Genomic DNA, 16,264 nt, shown 5'->3' with positions numbered 1-16,264 from the left:
GTCCCAAGAATGACAGCTGAGGACAACATACACACCACCTAGTTCTAAGTCATGAACACATCCTAGTTGTCGCGGACGTTTGACTAACAGCTCTGCAGCAACAGAGATTGCAAGGAGCAAAATTCAGAGCGTTGCTCCACGTCTCCAGTCCCTTATCTTGCTCCCTCCCATGCCTACGACACCACTTACCTTCTTTCTCTGTGCTGCCTGGCAGGTTGCCTGCTCTGGGGAACCACCACATGCAGGGCCCTGGAGTGCATATCTTTTCTAAAAAAGGCAGAGTTCATTTGGTCTTGTCCTACTTCTGGGACAAGAACAGGCCACAGCATTGTTTACTAATTATGAAATGTTTGGAAGCTGTTCATCTTTACTTTCCTTCTCTAAAGCACAAATGCAGCTCTTCCAGGCTTTACAGCTGTGGATATTTCATGTGCCTTCACTTTTGAGACATGAATGAGTACCACTTAAAAACATCAGGCCAACATTGAACAAGATGAAAATAGCACATATGGACGGGAAACATGAGTCTAAATGAAATACAGTGGCAGTTAAACTGTAATCCATGGCAAACTTAATTACTATGCTATAGCATTGTAAGAGGGGGGAAGTCTACAAATGTTTTGAGAGAAGTGACCCAAAGGAAAAAACTGAGGTGACCTGAATGACACTAGAATCAACTTCTGGTAGAGCAAAGACATGCTAGAAAAACATAAAATAAGAATTGGTAAAGCACTTGGGCTGGATGAAGTCCATGAAAATGTGCAATTATTAGTGTCAGATAAATATTTTACATGTGAACTGAGCTCTAAAGGAGAATGTAATATCTTATTAAATCAACTGGTATCAAAAAGTACCCAAACCTTCCTTCAGTTTTAAAAGAAAAGCTATGAACTTTAAATTAGTTACAGATGGGGAACAAGCTTCTTTAAATTTAGTTTAATTATGCTTCCCAGACAGAGGACGATAATATGGGGGAAAGGAAAATATTAGCACCTGTGGGATATGGAGAGAGAGAGAGAAAACAAAAAACCAACCCCAAAGTACAGGTAATTATCACCCATGGACAGTGAGGTGTAACAGGAGCTGGACTACACCAAATACTGCAATGAGACAGTATCTCTGTAGTTCCATGATTCTCCAGACTTGTTCAGCTGTATTTTTTTTTTTGGGGGTCATAGCAAATGCCAGATGGATAGCATAAATGCTTTACAGTGCCTATTTTTAAGCATAAATTAAGTAGTACTGTGTGCCAATTTGACCATTTTGTGGGAGATTATTAAAAAGTGTCAGCGTAAAATCCTTGCAATTCGCAAGAATCAGTTCAGTTCAAAAGCCGGGGAGGATATTTGTTAATCTCATACTCACAACTTTTAATGGAGCACTTCAGAAAAAAAAAATGGCCACAGAATATAATGTTTGCAACACTGAAAAAACATACAGCTACATACTAAAATAATTTGTTGGGTAAAGATTGTGCTGTAAAGGAGTGCCAGAAAGAAACACCCATCTTATCAGATATATACATGATTACCATAATAATCATCAAATTGGTTGACAGTAGAATAATTAACGTTGGTCTGCATCATGGGTGGTCAGAGATTAGTCTGCTCCTATTTGCACTCTTGATGGAGAGGAGAGGAAGCGTGCAGCTTAGAGGTACCTCACGTATGCATGAAGACCCTAACATCTTGCAAGCCAACAGTGATGACGCAGTCACGAGCAAGATGGGAGTCAGAAGGAAACTCTATAAACCCATGACAGGGCTTTTCTCCTAACAAAGCTAAAAGTGCTTAGACAAGAAAAGAAACTAGAATACCTTGGAAGGATGCTGTTGCTAATGATGTTTTCAGCAACACAGCTGCATGTCGCAAATGGTGGGAGCTGGTAGCAATGCTCTGTAATAAAACGTCAGTAAAACTGAAAGTTATATTCACTCATTTCTAACCCATCTCTCCGTAGCAGACAGACTGGAGACACAATCAGCAACAGATGAGAACACTGTCTTTCATGAAAATCAGGGTGCTGAAGGGATCAGACAAGAACATAAGGAAGGTAAGATGGAACAAAACACATGCGATGCTAGTGTATGCCTATTGCATAAAATGACTTGCTTGCAATGAATGTTGAGGGAAAATAACCAAAGCAAAGATAAATACACCATACCTGGACAGGATGTTGCCAGAGCTTCAAATAATCATTCTATTTCATAGTGTCTTAAAGAGGCTACAAGAAGGCTGTAAAATTTGATGACCCTGAGTAGGGGATGGCAGAAAAGAGGACAATTTTCTAAACTGCTGATATAAAAACACTTCTAGCCTTCATTAGTGAAGAAAGTGCAACATTTCAGGGTCCGACAATGTTTTGAACTGGTGGGTCAGCTTTAGGAAAAGATACATTTAATAATTATGTTGGTAGGAATCCAGTATGTTGTCTGGATACCAATATGGATAAATAGTGTATAATATCAACATAACAGTGCATTTGCTTCCATGCTTTATTATGTAAATACAAGTTAACTCTCTTTATTTTGGGAAAAATGTGTTATGTGCGTGTACGTATGTATTTCTGTTGATCTACTGCTGCTCCTTTTACCTGCAGCTAGAATGGAATACACTTTTACTTCACATGATTGAGGTAGGTGGACCGATTTCCCCTAATGGGTCTGTCATGGTAGGACAAGTCTAAATTTTAGACCTGATGGTTTTTTGCTAAGCTAAACATTCACTTTTTTTTTTTTAATTTGAATGCAAGCAACTCCACACAATGCAAGCAGCTCAATTACTTTACAACACTTCAGTGGAATTACAAATAGGGAAATCATAGTAACTATAAACAAGCATGAAAAATATTATTCTAATTTTAATCCTGAAGACAACTACAGGACAAAGTAAACAAACTATTCGGGGAAGACATACTCTTGAAATGCTGCTCCAGTAATCTAAACAGAGATAAGCATTGTTTGTTATTTCTTTAAGGTAGTTGCTGGGGTTTTTTAATTAATTTTAAAGGGAGTTTTGAGTAGCACGGTAGCTTCTGAGTTAAATAATGCTAGAAACTAAATATCACAGCAGATAATGTGATCTAGCAGGTGGGACAGTTGTCTGAAAGGCTGAATGGTCAGGGTCTGTTATCAGTAGCACCTCCTGGCCTGCTGTGATTGCAGACAAGTCATCTGTACTTTTAAGTAGCCGCTGATTTGGAGGGGCCACACTCCTGTTTAAGACTGCTTTCAGGAACTATGATTACTCCTGAGCCTTCATATCAAGCCCCCCTCTGCCCACCCCTTTCTTTACACAATTGTGTTTTCTTATTTTCCCTTATCTACATGAACAACGAGGACATTATCTTTGCTTTTGATCACAAAGTTCTGTGCTTACTCACCTGAGCTCAGTGACCACTGTCAGGTGGTAACACCCACGCTCAGTCTGGTTTCTGAAGCGGACCGCAAGTGGATAGTAGTTAAAAAACCCTAAATGTTTGCAAAATTGAATTCTACCTGACATACTGATTGTACAAACAGGAGAAATTTTAAATGAGATTCCTGAAGTGCCCACCTATTTCCATACATGACTTCTGCAGGTCAGTGCCTGGGGTCACACAGAGGTTATGTTGATAGTAACACTGCCAGCTGTCTTCATCTCAGTCATTTCTAGAAGTCTTAGGTGCTACTTTTTAAAAGAAAGATAAAAGTAACTTTTAGGGTTTTTTTTAGTGCAAGTCTTCAAAACCTAAGTTATATCCAAAAAAAGACAGCTCTATTTTGTTTCTCTGGCTAATGCAGGCTAGGCTTAACTGTGGGCCCAACAATAATACATTTAAATTAACAACAAAGCTCATTGCTTCAAAAGGGGCAGGAACTAACACTTAAGTTTGCCAAAATACAGAAAGTTAAATAGATTTAAGTTACTCCCAAAGAAGACATCTAGACATACTTTCCAATCCAAACCGTTCTGTGATTCCATGTTGATTCTGTTCATGACTAAAACATATACCCCCAATCATCTAAAATTTTTAAAGTTCTATCAAATCATTAAGAATCGCGCTACGGTTAAACCATTAAAACCAGGAAATTATAGCTAAATTGTAAATACAAGTATAATTATAAGCTTTTTCTGTTATCTTCATGAGTTTCCTAACACTCATAAGCGAAACAACTTGGCATCAAGTGGTCTTCTCAAGGTCTTGCTCTTGCATAACTGTTTGTATGAATTTATTAAATGAAGACGTAAAGGTGAGGCTGTATCTACTTTACTCAGTATTTCATGGCCAGGCGCAGCAGGACAGGAACAGCAATGCCAGCCATCTCTGCTGGCAGACCACCACCACCGGGACAGCAATAGCCAGCCTTCTCTGCTAGCAGACCACCAAACACCACCCCTCTCCTACCGGGGCCCCTCGGAGCCCCCCCCACAAACAAGGGGTTCGTTGTCCCGGGATCCCAGCCGCTGGTCGGGGGTTACCTGCCCGCCTCCCCCGAGCGGGCGGCTCTCCCGGCCCTCAGCCTTGTGTAACCGCCGCCGCGGGGCGGGCAGGAAGGAAGGGGCGGGCGGGAGGCGGGCCCCGCCGCGGCAGGCCCGGCCCAGCCGTTCCCTTCCCCTGGCAGCGGGGAGGGCGGCTCCTCTCCGCTCGCCTTTGCCCGCGCCCAGCGCTGCGCGGGGGGAGCCGTCGCCGCTCTCCCTCTCTTTGTAGCCGCGGCTGCCGCCTCACCGCCGCGGGGACGGCCGGGTCGCTGCTGCTGTGGCGTAGTCTGGAGAGGTCGGCGGGGAGGCGAGGCGAGCCCCGGCGCAGCGGCAGCCATGGGGCTGCAGCCCCTGGAGTTCAGCGACTGCTACCTGGACAGCCCCTGGTTCAGGGAGCGGGTGAGAGCCCACGAGGCCGAGCTGGAGAAGACGAATAAGTTTATCAAGGAGTTGCTCAAGGATGGGAAAAACCTGATCGCCGCCACCAAAAGTGAGTGGAGGGGCGGCGCGGGGGGGAGACGCCGGGTCGCTGCGGGGGCGGCTGCCGGCGGCTCGGGGCCCGGCGCCGGGAGGTTTCAAAGCCTTTGAGCCGGCGGCGCTCGCTTTTGTTACAGCGAGGTTTGCACTGGCTTTCTCCAGCCTCTCCCTTGGGTCCCCCACCAGCCGCTTTTGGGGTCTTAGGTCCTCTCCAGCCCTTGGCCGCGGAGGAGGGGTACGGGATAGCGGCGGTGGCGCCGGCAGCAGCGGCAGGTAGCTCCGCTTCTTGTAACGGCGGTTGCATCTGCCCGGTCTCTCGGGCTTTACTGAGCCTGGCTTATGCGTTCGGCGGTGCCGAGCCCGAAGTGAACTACGGTGTGAAATCCGCTGAGAACCGGGTTTCAAGTTTTACCGGTGCGATACAAGCTGGGCGTCTGCAATTTGCACATCTCAGCATAAAGATGTATGTGTATACGTATTTGTAGTCTGTGAAGAGGCTGCTGAAAGTAAAAAATTTAAAATTTCAAGTATGTTCAGGAATTACCAGACTCACAGTTCTGTGGTGACAGCACTAGCTACCAGTTCTATGTCTTTGGCCTCTTAAAATGCGATGGTGCTTTTTAATTTTGCATTTTACTCGTTGAAAATATATATATATTTCTATATTTATCACTAGCTATGCTGTGGTTTATGTAGGAATTATGTCGTTTTCCTTGAATTACCGTGTTAATGCATGTTCTTAATGTAGTATTGTGGTAATATATTTTCTTCCATTAACTTAAGATATAGTGGTGTAGTCTAGTGGGATGATTGACTATACCAATTATTCAAATAAAACACTAACACAGCACTCTGGCACGGTATTCTCAAAAGTGTACTGCATCTTTGGTATCACGGAAAACTTCTGAAGGCAGGGAACCAGGCTTTCAAGATATTTCCCTTAAAGTAAACCGAGAGGGATTTGGCTGATCGTTTGAGCAGTGTAGCTGTCTGGATATGGTGAGGGTTTTAAAAACTAGAGGTAACTCATTTTGTACAAATAAAGAAACATTCTTCCCTGGTTTTATGTCTGTTTGATGTGCCTGGGTTAAAAAAGGTAGAAAATGTCGTATCAAATTTCACTTGTTTAACTTCTATTCTTTGGCCTGTTAATATTCAGTTATTGCAAATCGTGTTCCTTGAGGATTATCTGAAATCTGGCACTAGAAGTGTCAGTATAAATCCTCTTAACTTGGAGTGCAAAGTTAAAAAGTGTCCCTAAACTTGGATAAGAATGGTGGAGGGAAAGTGTTCCACTTTTCTTCTATTCCTCCAGCATTTAGAAAGTATTTTGGCAACTGCCCCCAACCCTCCGTTTCTCATATACAGTTACATATACAGAACTTAATTTGAAATTGTGGAGCTGATGGTGGTGCGGAAAGCCCTAACTCATAGGAGCCTCCTAACCATATCAGAATCCTGTGCTGATAACTTTGGCTTGATGTGCAGTGCACTGTGCGCTTAGCTGTGTGTGGTGGGAGCCAAGGGAGTCAGACTGCATGCCAAGCAGAGCCACCTGGCCTGAGAGCCCTTGATGAAATACTTAGGGTTAGCCCATGAAAAATATTTGGAGAAGCTATCTGAGATCCTGCCCAGTGTTCAGGTCTAAGCAATTCCTTCCTTTCTGAGATGACAATTAGAAATTTTCTTCTTGAGATTAGGTGCTGTATCTTATCCTAACAAACATCTGTGCTTCAGAATACTTGTTTGAGAAGTGTAAACAGAGATTGAATCCTTCCTTGCACATTTCAGGTTTCTGCAGTTGTCTCCCCTTCAGAGTGCCCTGCGTGACAGGTCTGAAGCTGAGTCATCTTCCTCTGCCACTGGTGAAGCAGTGCCACTGTTCAACAGACATTAAAAGACAAATTGAACCAGAGGAAACACAAGGAGGAGTTAAAACCCATTAAAACCCCCGTGGTTAGAGTATTGGTCCTCCTCGTGTTTTCAGAAGAAAACATCAGCATCTAATTTCTTTGAGGAACCTGGTTCATTTGCTGTCAGGAAACCAAATGAGATTAATACTTGTTTCGAAAACCAAGCTTGAGAAGTAGTCTAGACACAGAGCTAGCTATTCATCTCTGTCAAAACTGCGTTTTCTGCACAAAAACTAGCTTGCTGCAATCTAGAGAATGTGATAATAAAGCAGGACATTTTGAGAGCTTAGATGACTGCCTCTTAGCCAACGGTTGATTACAATTTTTGGAAAATTGTTTTAGTCTTTTGAACAAAAAATGTCATCTTAATAATAGCTGAAGTACTTCTCTGTTTCTAGAACCAGGTAAATTACGAAATTTACATCTGTTTTAAAGTTTTTCTGAATAGGCTATAAAATTTAAAATGTAGTAGGTGCACTACTGTTCTTAAATCTGTGGGAAATGAAGTGACTGCAAGAGGCTGCCTGTGTTTCCCTCCCTTAGTGCTTTCCTTATTTCACTTGTAAAGCAGCGGCTTACAAGAAATGTCGTGAGGATTCTTTAGGTGTTAATAACTGATGTGATTGAATAGATCGCACTTCCTGCTTTACAGACAGCCTTGTAAATGACTTTGATGCTGCCTGCACTGGGTTACATCTTGAGAGGTGGTAAGCAGACACTGCTACCACTCCCTGTAATCACAGGAGTCAACAGTGTCTCGCAGGACAAACCAGTAACATGATGTGGATCTTCTCTTTGGCACCTTTCCATTTATCTCCTCAGTGGCATGGGAGTGTATTTTCCACCTAAACCTCAGAAGAATTGATTTTCATCACTACAGGACTATATGGCTTTAAAAAAAAAAAAAAGGGTGTTTTGTATTCTTAAATTGTTGAGTTTCCAGTATGAAGCATACTTGAAGTGTATCTTTACACTTTTAAGTTTCATTTGTTTCAAGAACCTGATAGAAAGATAAACAAGACTGACTTGTTTCCTGTGTAATGGTTTGAATCACTGGGTTGTCTAGTTCAAGCTAAATATTGGAAGAATGAATAAACAATAGGTGTCTCTTTCTTTTTTTATGATGGTTATTAAATATGTTTAAGAGGAATACAGAAAGACTTTTTTTTTTCTACTGTTAGTGATCAGTAAATACAAGCAGTATACACATATGCCTTTTAGAACAGAAATACAATATTTCTCAGGGGATTCCATTTCAGTTAAACAAGTGAGGATCAAAATAGTGTACAAATAAATTCTGGATGGAGTTAGTTGTTTTTCTGTTGAGAGAAACTGAATTTAAAGGTGCCTGATTGGAGGATCCTTATTCTGAAATGTGAAAGGAAGTTGAGAGGTTTAGTTCTGAGCCCTTAAAATCTCTGAGATGCAAATTGTTGGAAGCTAGAGAATACACTGGATAAATACTACATAGTCACTTCTGAATTCTTCTCCTTATGTTGATCCAACTCTTGGTCTCTTGACATGAGTGTGAAATTTATTTGGGGTTTTTGGAAGTGAGACTTTTCTGTAAACGTACAGCAGGAGCTGCCACTTTTTATGAGACCTCAGGGAGGAGTAGGAGGAGTCAGCGTGAGCGTAGGTTTTGGTGCTCGGCATCTCACAGGGGGTTTGTAAAGGATAACCGTGAGTGTGTGCTCGCAGCGATTCCACGTGCCTGAAAGCAGAGCCTCCCCGTTCTTGAATTTAGGCTCAGATGAGAGCAGAATTCTGTTTGGGTCAACTGTGGTGACTTTGTAATGGACTGATGAAGAGGGAGGATGGAGAAGCCAGGAAAACAGAAAAGTTGAGTTCCCTAGGAGGCTTTCAAGGGGTGGGCCATATGCAGTGCCCATCTAAGGGAAGCCTAGACAAAGTTTGATAGGGAAGGGTGCCCCACACGGGCCTCTCATCTAAAATGCATCATAAAGCCTTTCATCAAGTCAGGATCATCTACTGACAAGTGAGCACCACAGTATTCAAATGCCCTTATCACTTGTGCTAGAATGCAGGGCAGCTGCCTTCCTCCACTTGCACCCCGAGAAACTTGCTACCCAGTGGCCCCATTGTGTGTTTTCATGTCTGACCTGTCCCTTATTGCATTGCTGTCTCTGTTTCGGCTGAGAGCACCCTGAGGTTTTGTGTTGTGAGGTCTTGGCCATTGTATTTGGTGCAGCAGAGTAGGAAACCAGACACTTTGGCTGCCCAGTTCCGATCTCTGCAGGCAGCTCAGTCTGCCCAGGCTTCTGGTGGCTATTTTTTATTACTATTTTTGGTTTATGTTCTTTACAGAAGAGTTATTCCTTGCACTCTAGCAGGCAGAATACAAAACAAGAACCAAATTTCTTTTATCTGTAGAAAGAGTTTGTTGGAATGTAAAGAGTTATTGATAATTGTTACTGAAAAATGCTGCAATACTCCAGGGAGTGCTTCTGCATTCATGGGGGGGGTGGGGAAGAATTCTGTTTCCTTTCCTCTGAGGTGTTATTAGTCACTGGTCATTTACAAGTTTGCAATCAAGAAGTTAAGCAGACTGGAAATCTTGTTGGCAATGGGAATAAAGCCATTCCCAGTCCCATCTCCAACCTGTTGGAATAGGCTGAGTCTTTCTTTTAACAAAGTTGACTGAAGAACTTAACGCAAACCCAAGACCCAGTCTGATGCGTGAGTTGGTCAAACTCCTGTTCTTTTTCTTGGCCAGTTCTCTTGGTGTGTGGTGGTGGTGGCTGACCTCTCAGATACTGGCTTTGGTAGGCTTTTGGTCTGACGTGGTATGGGTATTATTATGTAACTGTAAAGGCTGTCGTAATCCACGTAATAACACAGCATAAAAGCCACTCAGATCACTTGAGCCACGGTGCTTTTTTTTCTTAAGCACTAATTGTCCATTTTTAAGCTTTCCTTAGTATAATCTGCACTTATGAAACCACTTAGCTGAATGTATAAAGTGTGCCAGCCCTCAAAGCCTTAGGAATTTTCTGCAATAGAAATGTTGTTCTATTGACACTCCAGTACATGTCAAAGAAGTAAGGTAAAACAGTTAATATAGGACTCATTAATAACTTCTAGAAAAGAAATGGACATTCACTAAAGATTTAGAAAGAATCCAAAGACTGAGGAAAAACTTATGTCATTTTTACTTAACAAGGGGTGGGGGTGCAGGGAATACTGTGAGAGGCCCTCAGTATATACCTTTTAAAAAAACCTTTTCTATTGGAATTCAGCTCAATAATGGAAACACTCAAAAACTAAGGCAAACGGGTACTTTGGGGCCCATCTGATACAGCTTTCCCTTAAGAGAGAAGTGCTTTTAATAACATAATAGAATGTTGCTTTTCCCTTCCCTTCAAAATAATTGCCACAGCTAGGGCCTAATTAAGTAAGACGGTACTTTTTTTTTCTGCTTGTAGATAAAGTTGCTTCTGTATAAGGATGAGGGAAGTGCTTTCTTTTAAGAAAATTCTCTGTAGAACATTGTGTTTAGCTCCACCCGAAGTAAAGCATTCATTACTGTGTCAGTAGCTATAAAAAGTGTCAAGCTCATTCTGTGGAGGATGCCAGTTTGTCATCTTGAATCACATCTCTTCAGCTTGGATTACTAACTAGCTCCATTACCTTCTTTGTCCTGTAGATGTTCCACTGTTCATTTTTTTTTTCTGTATTAAAAGTAGAGCATTGTGCTAGTGAACTAGAAGATGTGATTTCAGAAAATATGAATTTTCATTAACTTATGTGGATTTTCTCAGTGATCAGAGATGTGAAAGTCTGTTGTGAAATGCAGTGATTCTGTCTTTCGGTCGTTTGGGGGAATATATAATTTTTCAGCTTTAGATAAACCGTGTAAGCGGTCATTAAAGAGGGCATCAGTGATTAGTGTAATTATCTGTTTTCAGGACAAAACCAGTAGAAATAATTAGAGTCGCTAGTAATTTTTAGAGAAGTTGACTGGTAGATTATGTTGGAAAGTTTTTTTCCTGACTTTTTTTTTTTTTTAAATGACAAGCTTTTTAGAAACTTAATGTTGAATTTTATGGAACCTGGGTTCATTTTAAGGAGTTGGAAAATGGATGGATTTGCCCTACAGCCCGTGAAGTGCAAACACCTGGTTGCAATTAAATAAAGAAAAATAGACCTACTGCTAAGGCTGCAGGTGTATGCAGTTCCTAAAATTATATTATGCTTGCCAGCTCTGTGTTGCAAAAATGCTGCCAATTTTAACAAGCAGAGCTTAAGACGCTAATACCAATTCTCAAGTCATTCTAAAATCAACTTCATAGTCTTTAGTGAGGCAGAACATCTCTTTCTGATCAGTACAGATTTTTTTATAAGGGGACAGGATGGGGAGATGACCTGCCTGGGAGTGCTATGGGTTTTTTTTCCCTGATGTACATCCAGAGGAGAAGCATACAGGCTGGGTGCTCTGCCCTCGCTTTGGACAGGGAGCGCTTGGAAGCATGTTTTGGAATGGCACAGAAGAGCTGCATCCCAGTGCTTCTCTGTTCCTCCCCGGCTGTTTTTTAACGTTACATAATTGATGTATATAGTTTACATCAGCTTTAGTGCTTTTGTTTTACAATACCAACTTCAGTCACTATTGCAGCACTTAACGTGTTAACAGAGGCTTGACTGTTTCATAGAATTATAGAATGTGTTGGGTTGGAAAGGACCTTTAAAGGTCATCTAGTCCAACCCCCCTGCAGTAAGCAGGGACACCTTCAACTAGATCAGGTTGCTCAGAGCCTCATCACGCCTGGCCTTGAATGTCTCCAGGGATGGGGCCTCCCCCACCTCTCTGGGCAACCTGTTCCAGTGTCTCACCACCCTCATTGTAAAGAACTTCTTCCTAATGTCTGATCTAAACCTACCCTGCTCTAGTTTAAAACCATTGCCCCTCGTCCTACTGCTACATGCCCTTGCAAACAGCCCCTCCCCAGCTTTTGTATAGGCCCCCTTCAGGTACTGGAAGGCTGCTGTAAGGTCTCCCTGGAGCCTTCTCTTCTCCAGGCTGAGGGAGATAGTCCACAGCATGTGAATCTTGGCAATATGCTTAATGTTTTGATGGCGTGGGTTGTGGCTTTTTGAGATAATTTTTATGACTTGCTTATGTTTGATGGGGTTTCCTTTTGGGTCTAATGCCACTTTTCTGAGTTTCCAGACCAGATTTGCTGTTGTTCTATGACAGTTGTTCTTGAGATGTTACAACATGCTCTGTGTTTTGATCATCTTTTAAAAGCCTTCGTATTTTTGAGTTGGCAAATTAAGATACTTTGAGCAGTTGAATGTTTTCCTATAATATCTAGCGAGTGTAAAATATATGCTCAGATGAGCTTGGGGACATATTGGCAGAATAGTTTAAGAAACTACTGTTCAGGGAATTTAACATCTCTCTGCTGGTGGTTGCTGCTACCCACTGTAGTTTTCAATTTTAATCAGCACCCAAAATCTGTCTTGTTGCTAAGTCAAACCCATCTTCTTTGCCAAGTTTAAGCTAAGCCATCACATTTTGCAATGATCTGAGGCAGGCACTTGTGCTCTATCCCAGCAGCTCCTGTGTTGTTTGTGCCCTCTGGGTGTAAGTCTGATAGAAAAGAGGGCAGCTACAGTGGCTGCAATTTAAAATGCCCCGTGTTATACATCTGTGGTAGATGTATGCCTGCTAGCCAAAGTGCATGTTTAGGTTTCTCACTGGGAAAGAAGACACTAGAAAGGGAAGTCTGTGGCTGGGTTTATGCTATCCTCAAGTTCTTTTTCTAAACAGACGTTTTTGGCAAATTTCAGCAGACAGCCTTAATGTCTTGTTGTTTTTCCATATCTGCTTCTACCTATGGACGGAGCTTCTTGCAGCCAGCCTGTTCTTTATGAATTCCTTTTACTCCTTCTGCTCTGGTTTTGTTTTCCCTCCTCTGTATTTGCTCATCTTTCAGGATAAAAATAGAGAGAAAACATCCAGGCCCTCAGAAGCAACGTGGCCATGGCAGGCCAAGGCCAAATCAGAAGTTCTTGTAAATCATTCATGCTGGGGTTGTCCTCTTTGAGAAAGGAGCAGTGGGAGGGAAATATAACGTACAGAGATGGAAAATCACAGTGTTATTAAACATTGTGGTTTTACTACTGCCCACACCTTTGAATAAATGTCCTATTGTTGCCTCTTTAGTTGAGAGGACTGGGCAGGTGGGGGTTATCAGCTCATTAGGTAGGTCAGAGAGAAGGCTTTGTCTCTCAATAGATCTGGTTGTTACAGCTTCTCTTAGTTCTCTCCAGCTTTTGTATATACACCTGGCTGGTCAGGACTGCACGTCCTTGAAGAGGAAAAAAAAATGCTTTGTTTAATTTGGCAATGGAAATTGAGTATCCAGGATGAAACTGAGCAGGACTGTGTATCAGACCTGGGCCTTGGAAGATGTGTGTGGAGTCCAGGAGTAGGTTCTCAGCCACTTGGTTGCTGGTGAGTGTTTTTTATCTTTGAAATTTGTCCATTTCCTCCATTTGGCTGATGCATGCAGGCTTAGAAGCGATGAATGAATTCATGGTGAAGAGTCTGAAGCTTCTGTTGCACTTGCAGCATTTCAGTCTTAAGAAAAATTAGACTGTAATGTATCAAATCTCAAAAGTTGGGCACTTTTCCTAAGCAGAGGGAGAGCACCTTATCTTTGCTCATTTGTCTTTTTCTGTGATTTTTTTTCAGTCATTAGAAAGAGTTGCATGCTTTGAAACGTATTAATAATATTTGAGTGTAGATATGATGGAATAAAAAAAAATTAAATTTGATAAGGAAACTTGTAGCAGATTTAAATGAAAATATGATTGCTTAAAAAAAAATCTTTTAAAAAAAAATATGTCCCACCATCTTGCAAACAGGTGGAGGGAGTGTGCTGCCAGGTCACCAAGGACTTGAGAAAAACTTTTCAAAATACAATTTTGGCAGTGGGTCACCGTTCTTAGAAATCTATCATGGGGCTGAGTTTGTAGTTTATGTGGATTAACAGACTGTGAATGCTGCGTAGTTTCAGCCTTTGAAACACATCAGTGCTCTGAGAACAAAACAGTGTAATTTACATTGTCAATACTTTTTTTCCTGTTAAAATATCAGGTTGTATGCTCTCTCTGTCGAAAAGGCCTGGTCCAGTTGACAAACTTGGTTCAAGCTAAATGACTGTTTCTCCAAAGTTTTTGTCTGTTCAACTCTTCAGCCTGCGAGCTTTTCTGGAACAAAGCTGACTTTCTTCCAGTCTGCTATTAAACGCTCTTGCTCTGTGATAATATTACTGTACTTTTATTGTGTCTCACTTTCCTTTATGCTTTCAGTAGTTTCAAAATGCACAGTTTCAAATTTCTGTTGTGCCTCTTGCCTAGCTGTTCTCTTGTTCCAGCAGATTCAGCACCTTTGCTAAAAGAAATAAAATTACCTGGATGTATTGCATCCCTTGTTATTTCTTTTACTTCTAGAAGTAAAAGAATCTAATACTAAAAAGAATCTGCAAACACTCCTCTGTTCCATGGCCATTTTTTTTTTTTTTTAACAAGTCACATCTGTGTCCACCAACACCGTTGTTGGTGTTCCCATGGGGTTCTGTAGGGTTGCACCTGAGGGGGAAGGTTGCCCTCCTTGAGGGGTAGGGACCTAGCTAGTCAAGCATGAAAACTTATTGTTGGCACCTGTTCCTCTCCTTACTGCAGTCCTTTGTGATGTTTTGTGAGGGAATGGGGCTAAGCTGCAGACATACAGCTCCAGTTTTTGTGTAGTTAATATAATGAACCAGGGAAATGTCTGTGTGACACCCTTGAATCTCGTCTAGGAGCTTCATCCTCTGTTCGGATGAACTTTGCTGAGGGCCCAGAGCAAAACAGAAGGAGATTTGAATCTAGACAAGCCAGGATGCTATGGTTTAACAAGAGCTGAAATGTGGTCTCTGTTGTGGAAAGACTCATCCATCTGTTGCAGAGCCCAAGCACGTGAGGACTGGTGGCTGTTATCTCTAGGTAGTGCTCAAGTAGCATAACCTGCTCTGAGGGACTGGGAATGCCCTCCTGGAGGTTGAGATCTAATGACCAGTAGCTTGGAAGACCCTGAGAACAATTGTGTCTGTATCTGGCCTAGTAATCACGATGATTGACTTAGCAGAAAATGAGTTTTAATGTGTATGTTTAAGAAGCAAAACTCCTCCAAGCTACTGTCCTAGATGAAAATATTATTTTGAAAATATAGCTTTGACGTTCAATAGAAATGATTCTTTGTGTACACTTATCTGGAAATTTTATTTCCTTTCCTGCCTCCATTGACCACTTTCATGTGTCTGTAATTGTACTGTGTCTTAGGTATGAATTCCTTTTTTTTTAGGGACAAAAATACCTCATATTTTGGTGTAACATAACAATAATTTGTATTGTATATAGGGTTTTTTTTTTTAAATTGCTGCTGTAGGTTGCTGTCAGTCCTGTGGATCTTTCTGTAGTGGACATGGTTCATGTCTGCAAGGTTAGTGAAATCAGAGGGGTGAAATTTTCATCTTTTATACAACCAGATTTTTATCTGGAGGCAAGCACAATACAGTTTACGTTTCCACTCCACATCTTGCCCGTATAGATCACTATTTACTCCTCTTGTAACTGATTTGAGTCTTTTGTAATATAACATGGAAAAAAAAAAACACGGGATAGAGCTTTTTATTCGCATAGTTCTGACAAGACACTAAGCAGCAAACAAGTGAATTAAATTATTGGAATGATGACATGTCTTCATCCCTTCATCCCATATTTCTTCCCTTAAAGCCAAGAATGTTTTGTCTTTTCATATACATGGATAAGTTTATGGTATGAACAAAAGAGCAAGCTGTGTCTTGAGAAGTGACTTTAGGAGCAGCTTTGGGCAAGCCCTTAATCTTTTTATCTCTTTCTTTCTGTTGCTATTTAAGCTATTGCTTCAAACTTGTGGGCATTTATCTATGAAGCATTTCAGAAATGTTGAAATGTTGTAGAGAAGTGTTATCAGGCCCTTCTGCATTATGTGAGACTGCACCCACTGCTCCTCTTCTGTAGTCATTTGAATTGAGCAGTAGTTGTAAACTTTTTTTTTTATCCCCTTCATGTAGATTAGCTTAATATAGAATCCGACAGGAGAATGTGCTGTATTCTCCTATAGTCATGTTTTAGACATCTCAGCATGGAGGGCATGGCAGTATGAACTCAGAAAGCAGCTGTTCTGCCCTTGCCATGCAGATAATTCAAGTGGAAATTTAAGTCAGCGGTTTGGCTTTTCTAAGATTTATAGCACATCGTCATTCACATTTTTATAGAAATTATCCATATGTGGAGAAAAACATAGGTATGCCAACCTTGTTATAATGTTCCATGGACATAATGAAATCTACTTCAGATTTG

At 41.4% G+C, this 16,264-nt stretch overlaps 1 protein-coding gene across 4 annotated transcripts in view; it reads left to right on the top strand.

Annotated features, from left to right (window-relative positions):
* The first annotated feature begins 4,584 nt into the window (after nt 1–4,584).
* The window catches only part of ARHGAP10 (Rho GTPase activating protein 10), a 152,379-nt gene continuing 140,699 nt past the window's right edge, over nt 4,585–16,264 (top strand). For all 4 annotated transcript variants that reach the window (XR_010071134.1, XR_010071133.1, XM_063335375.1 and 1 more), the window contains exon 1: nt 4,585–4,950. Coding sequence is in view for 2 of the 4 variants with exons in the window: in XM_063335375.1 (XP_063191445.1) it covers nt 4,797–4,950 (154 nt within the window). In the remaining 2 variants the exon portion in view is untranslated. The remainder of the gene's footprint in view (nt 4,951–16,264) is intronic.

Source organism: Chroicocephalus ridibundus, chromosome 5, assembly GCF_963924245.1.
Source record: "Chroicocephalus ridibundus chromosome 5, bChrRid1.1, whole genome shotgun sequence".
Classification (NCBI taxonomy): Eukaryota; Metazoa; Chordata; class Aves; order Charadriiformes; family Laridae; genus Chroicocephalus; species Chroicocephalus ridibundus.
The sequence above is the reverse complement of the archived record's forward strand: the minus strand, read 5'-3'. Positions and strand labels throughout refer to the sequence as shown.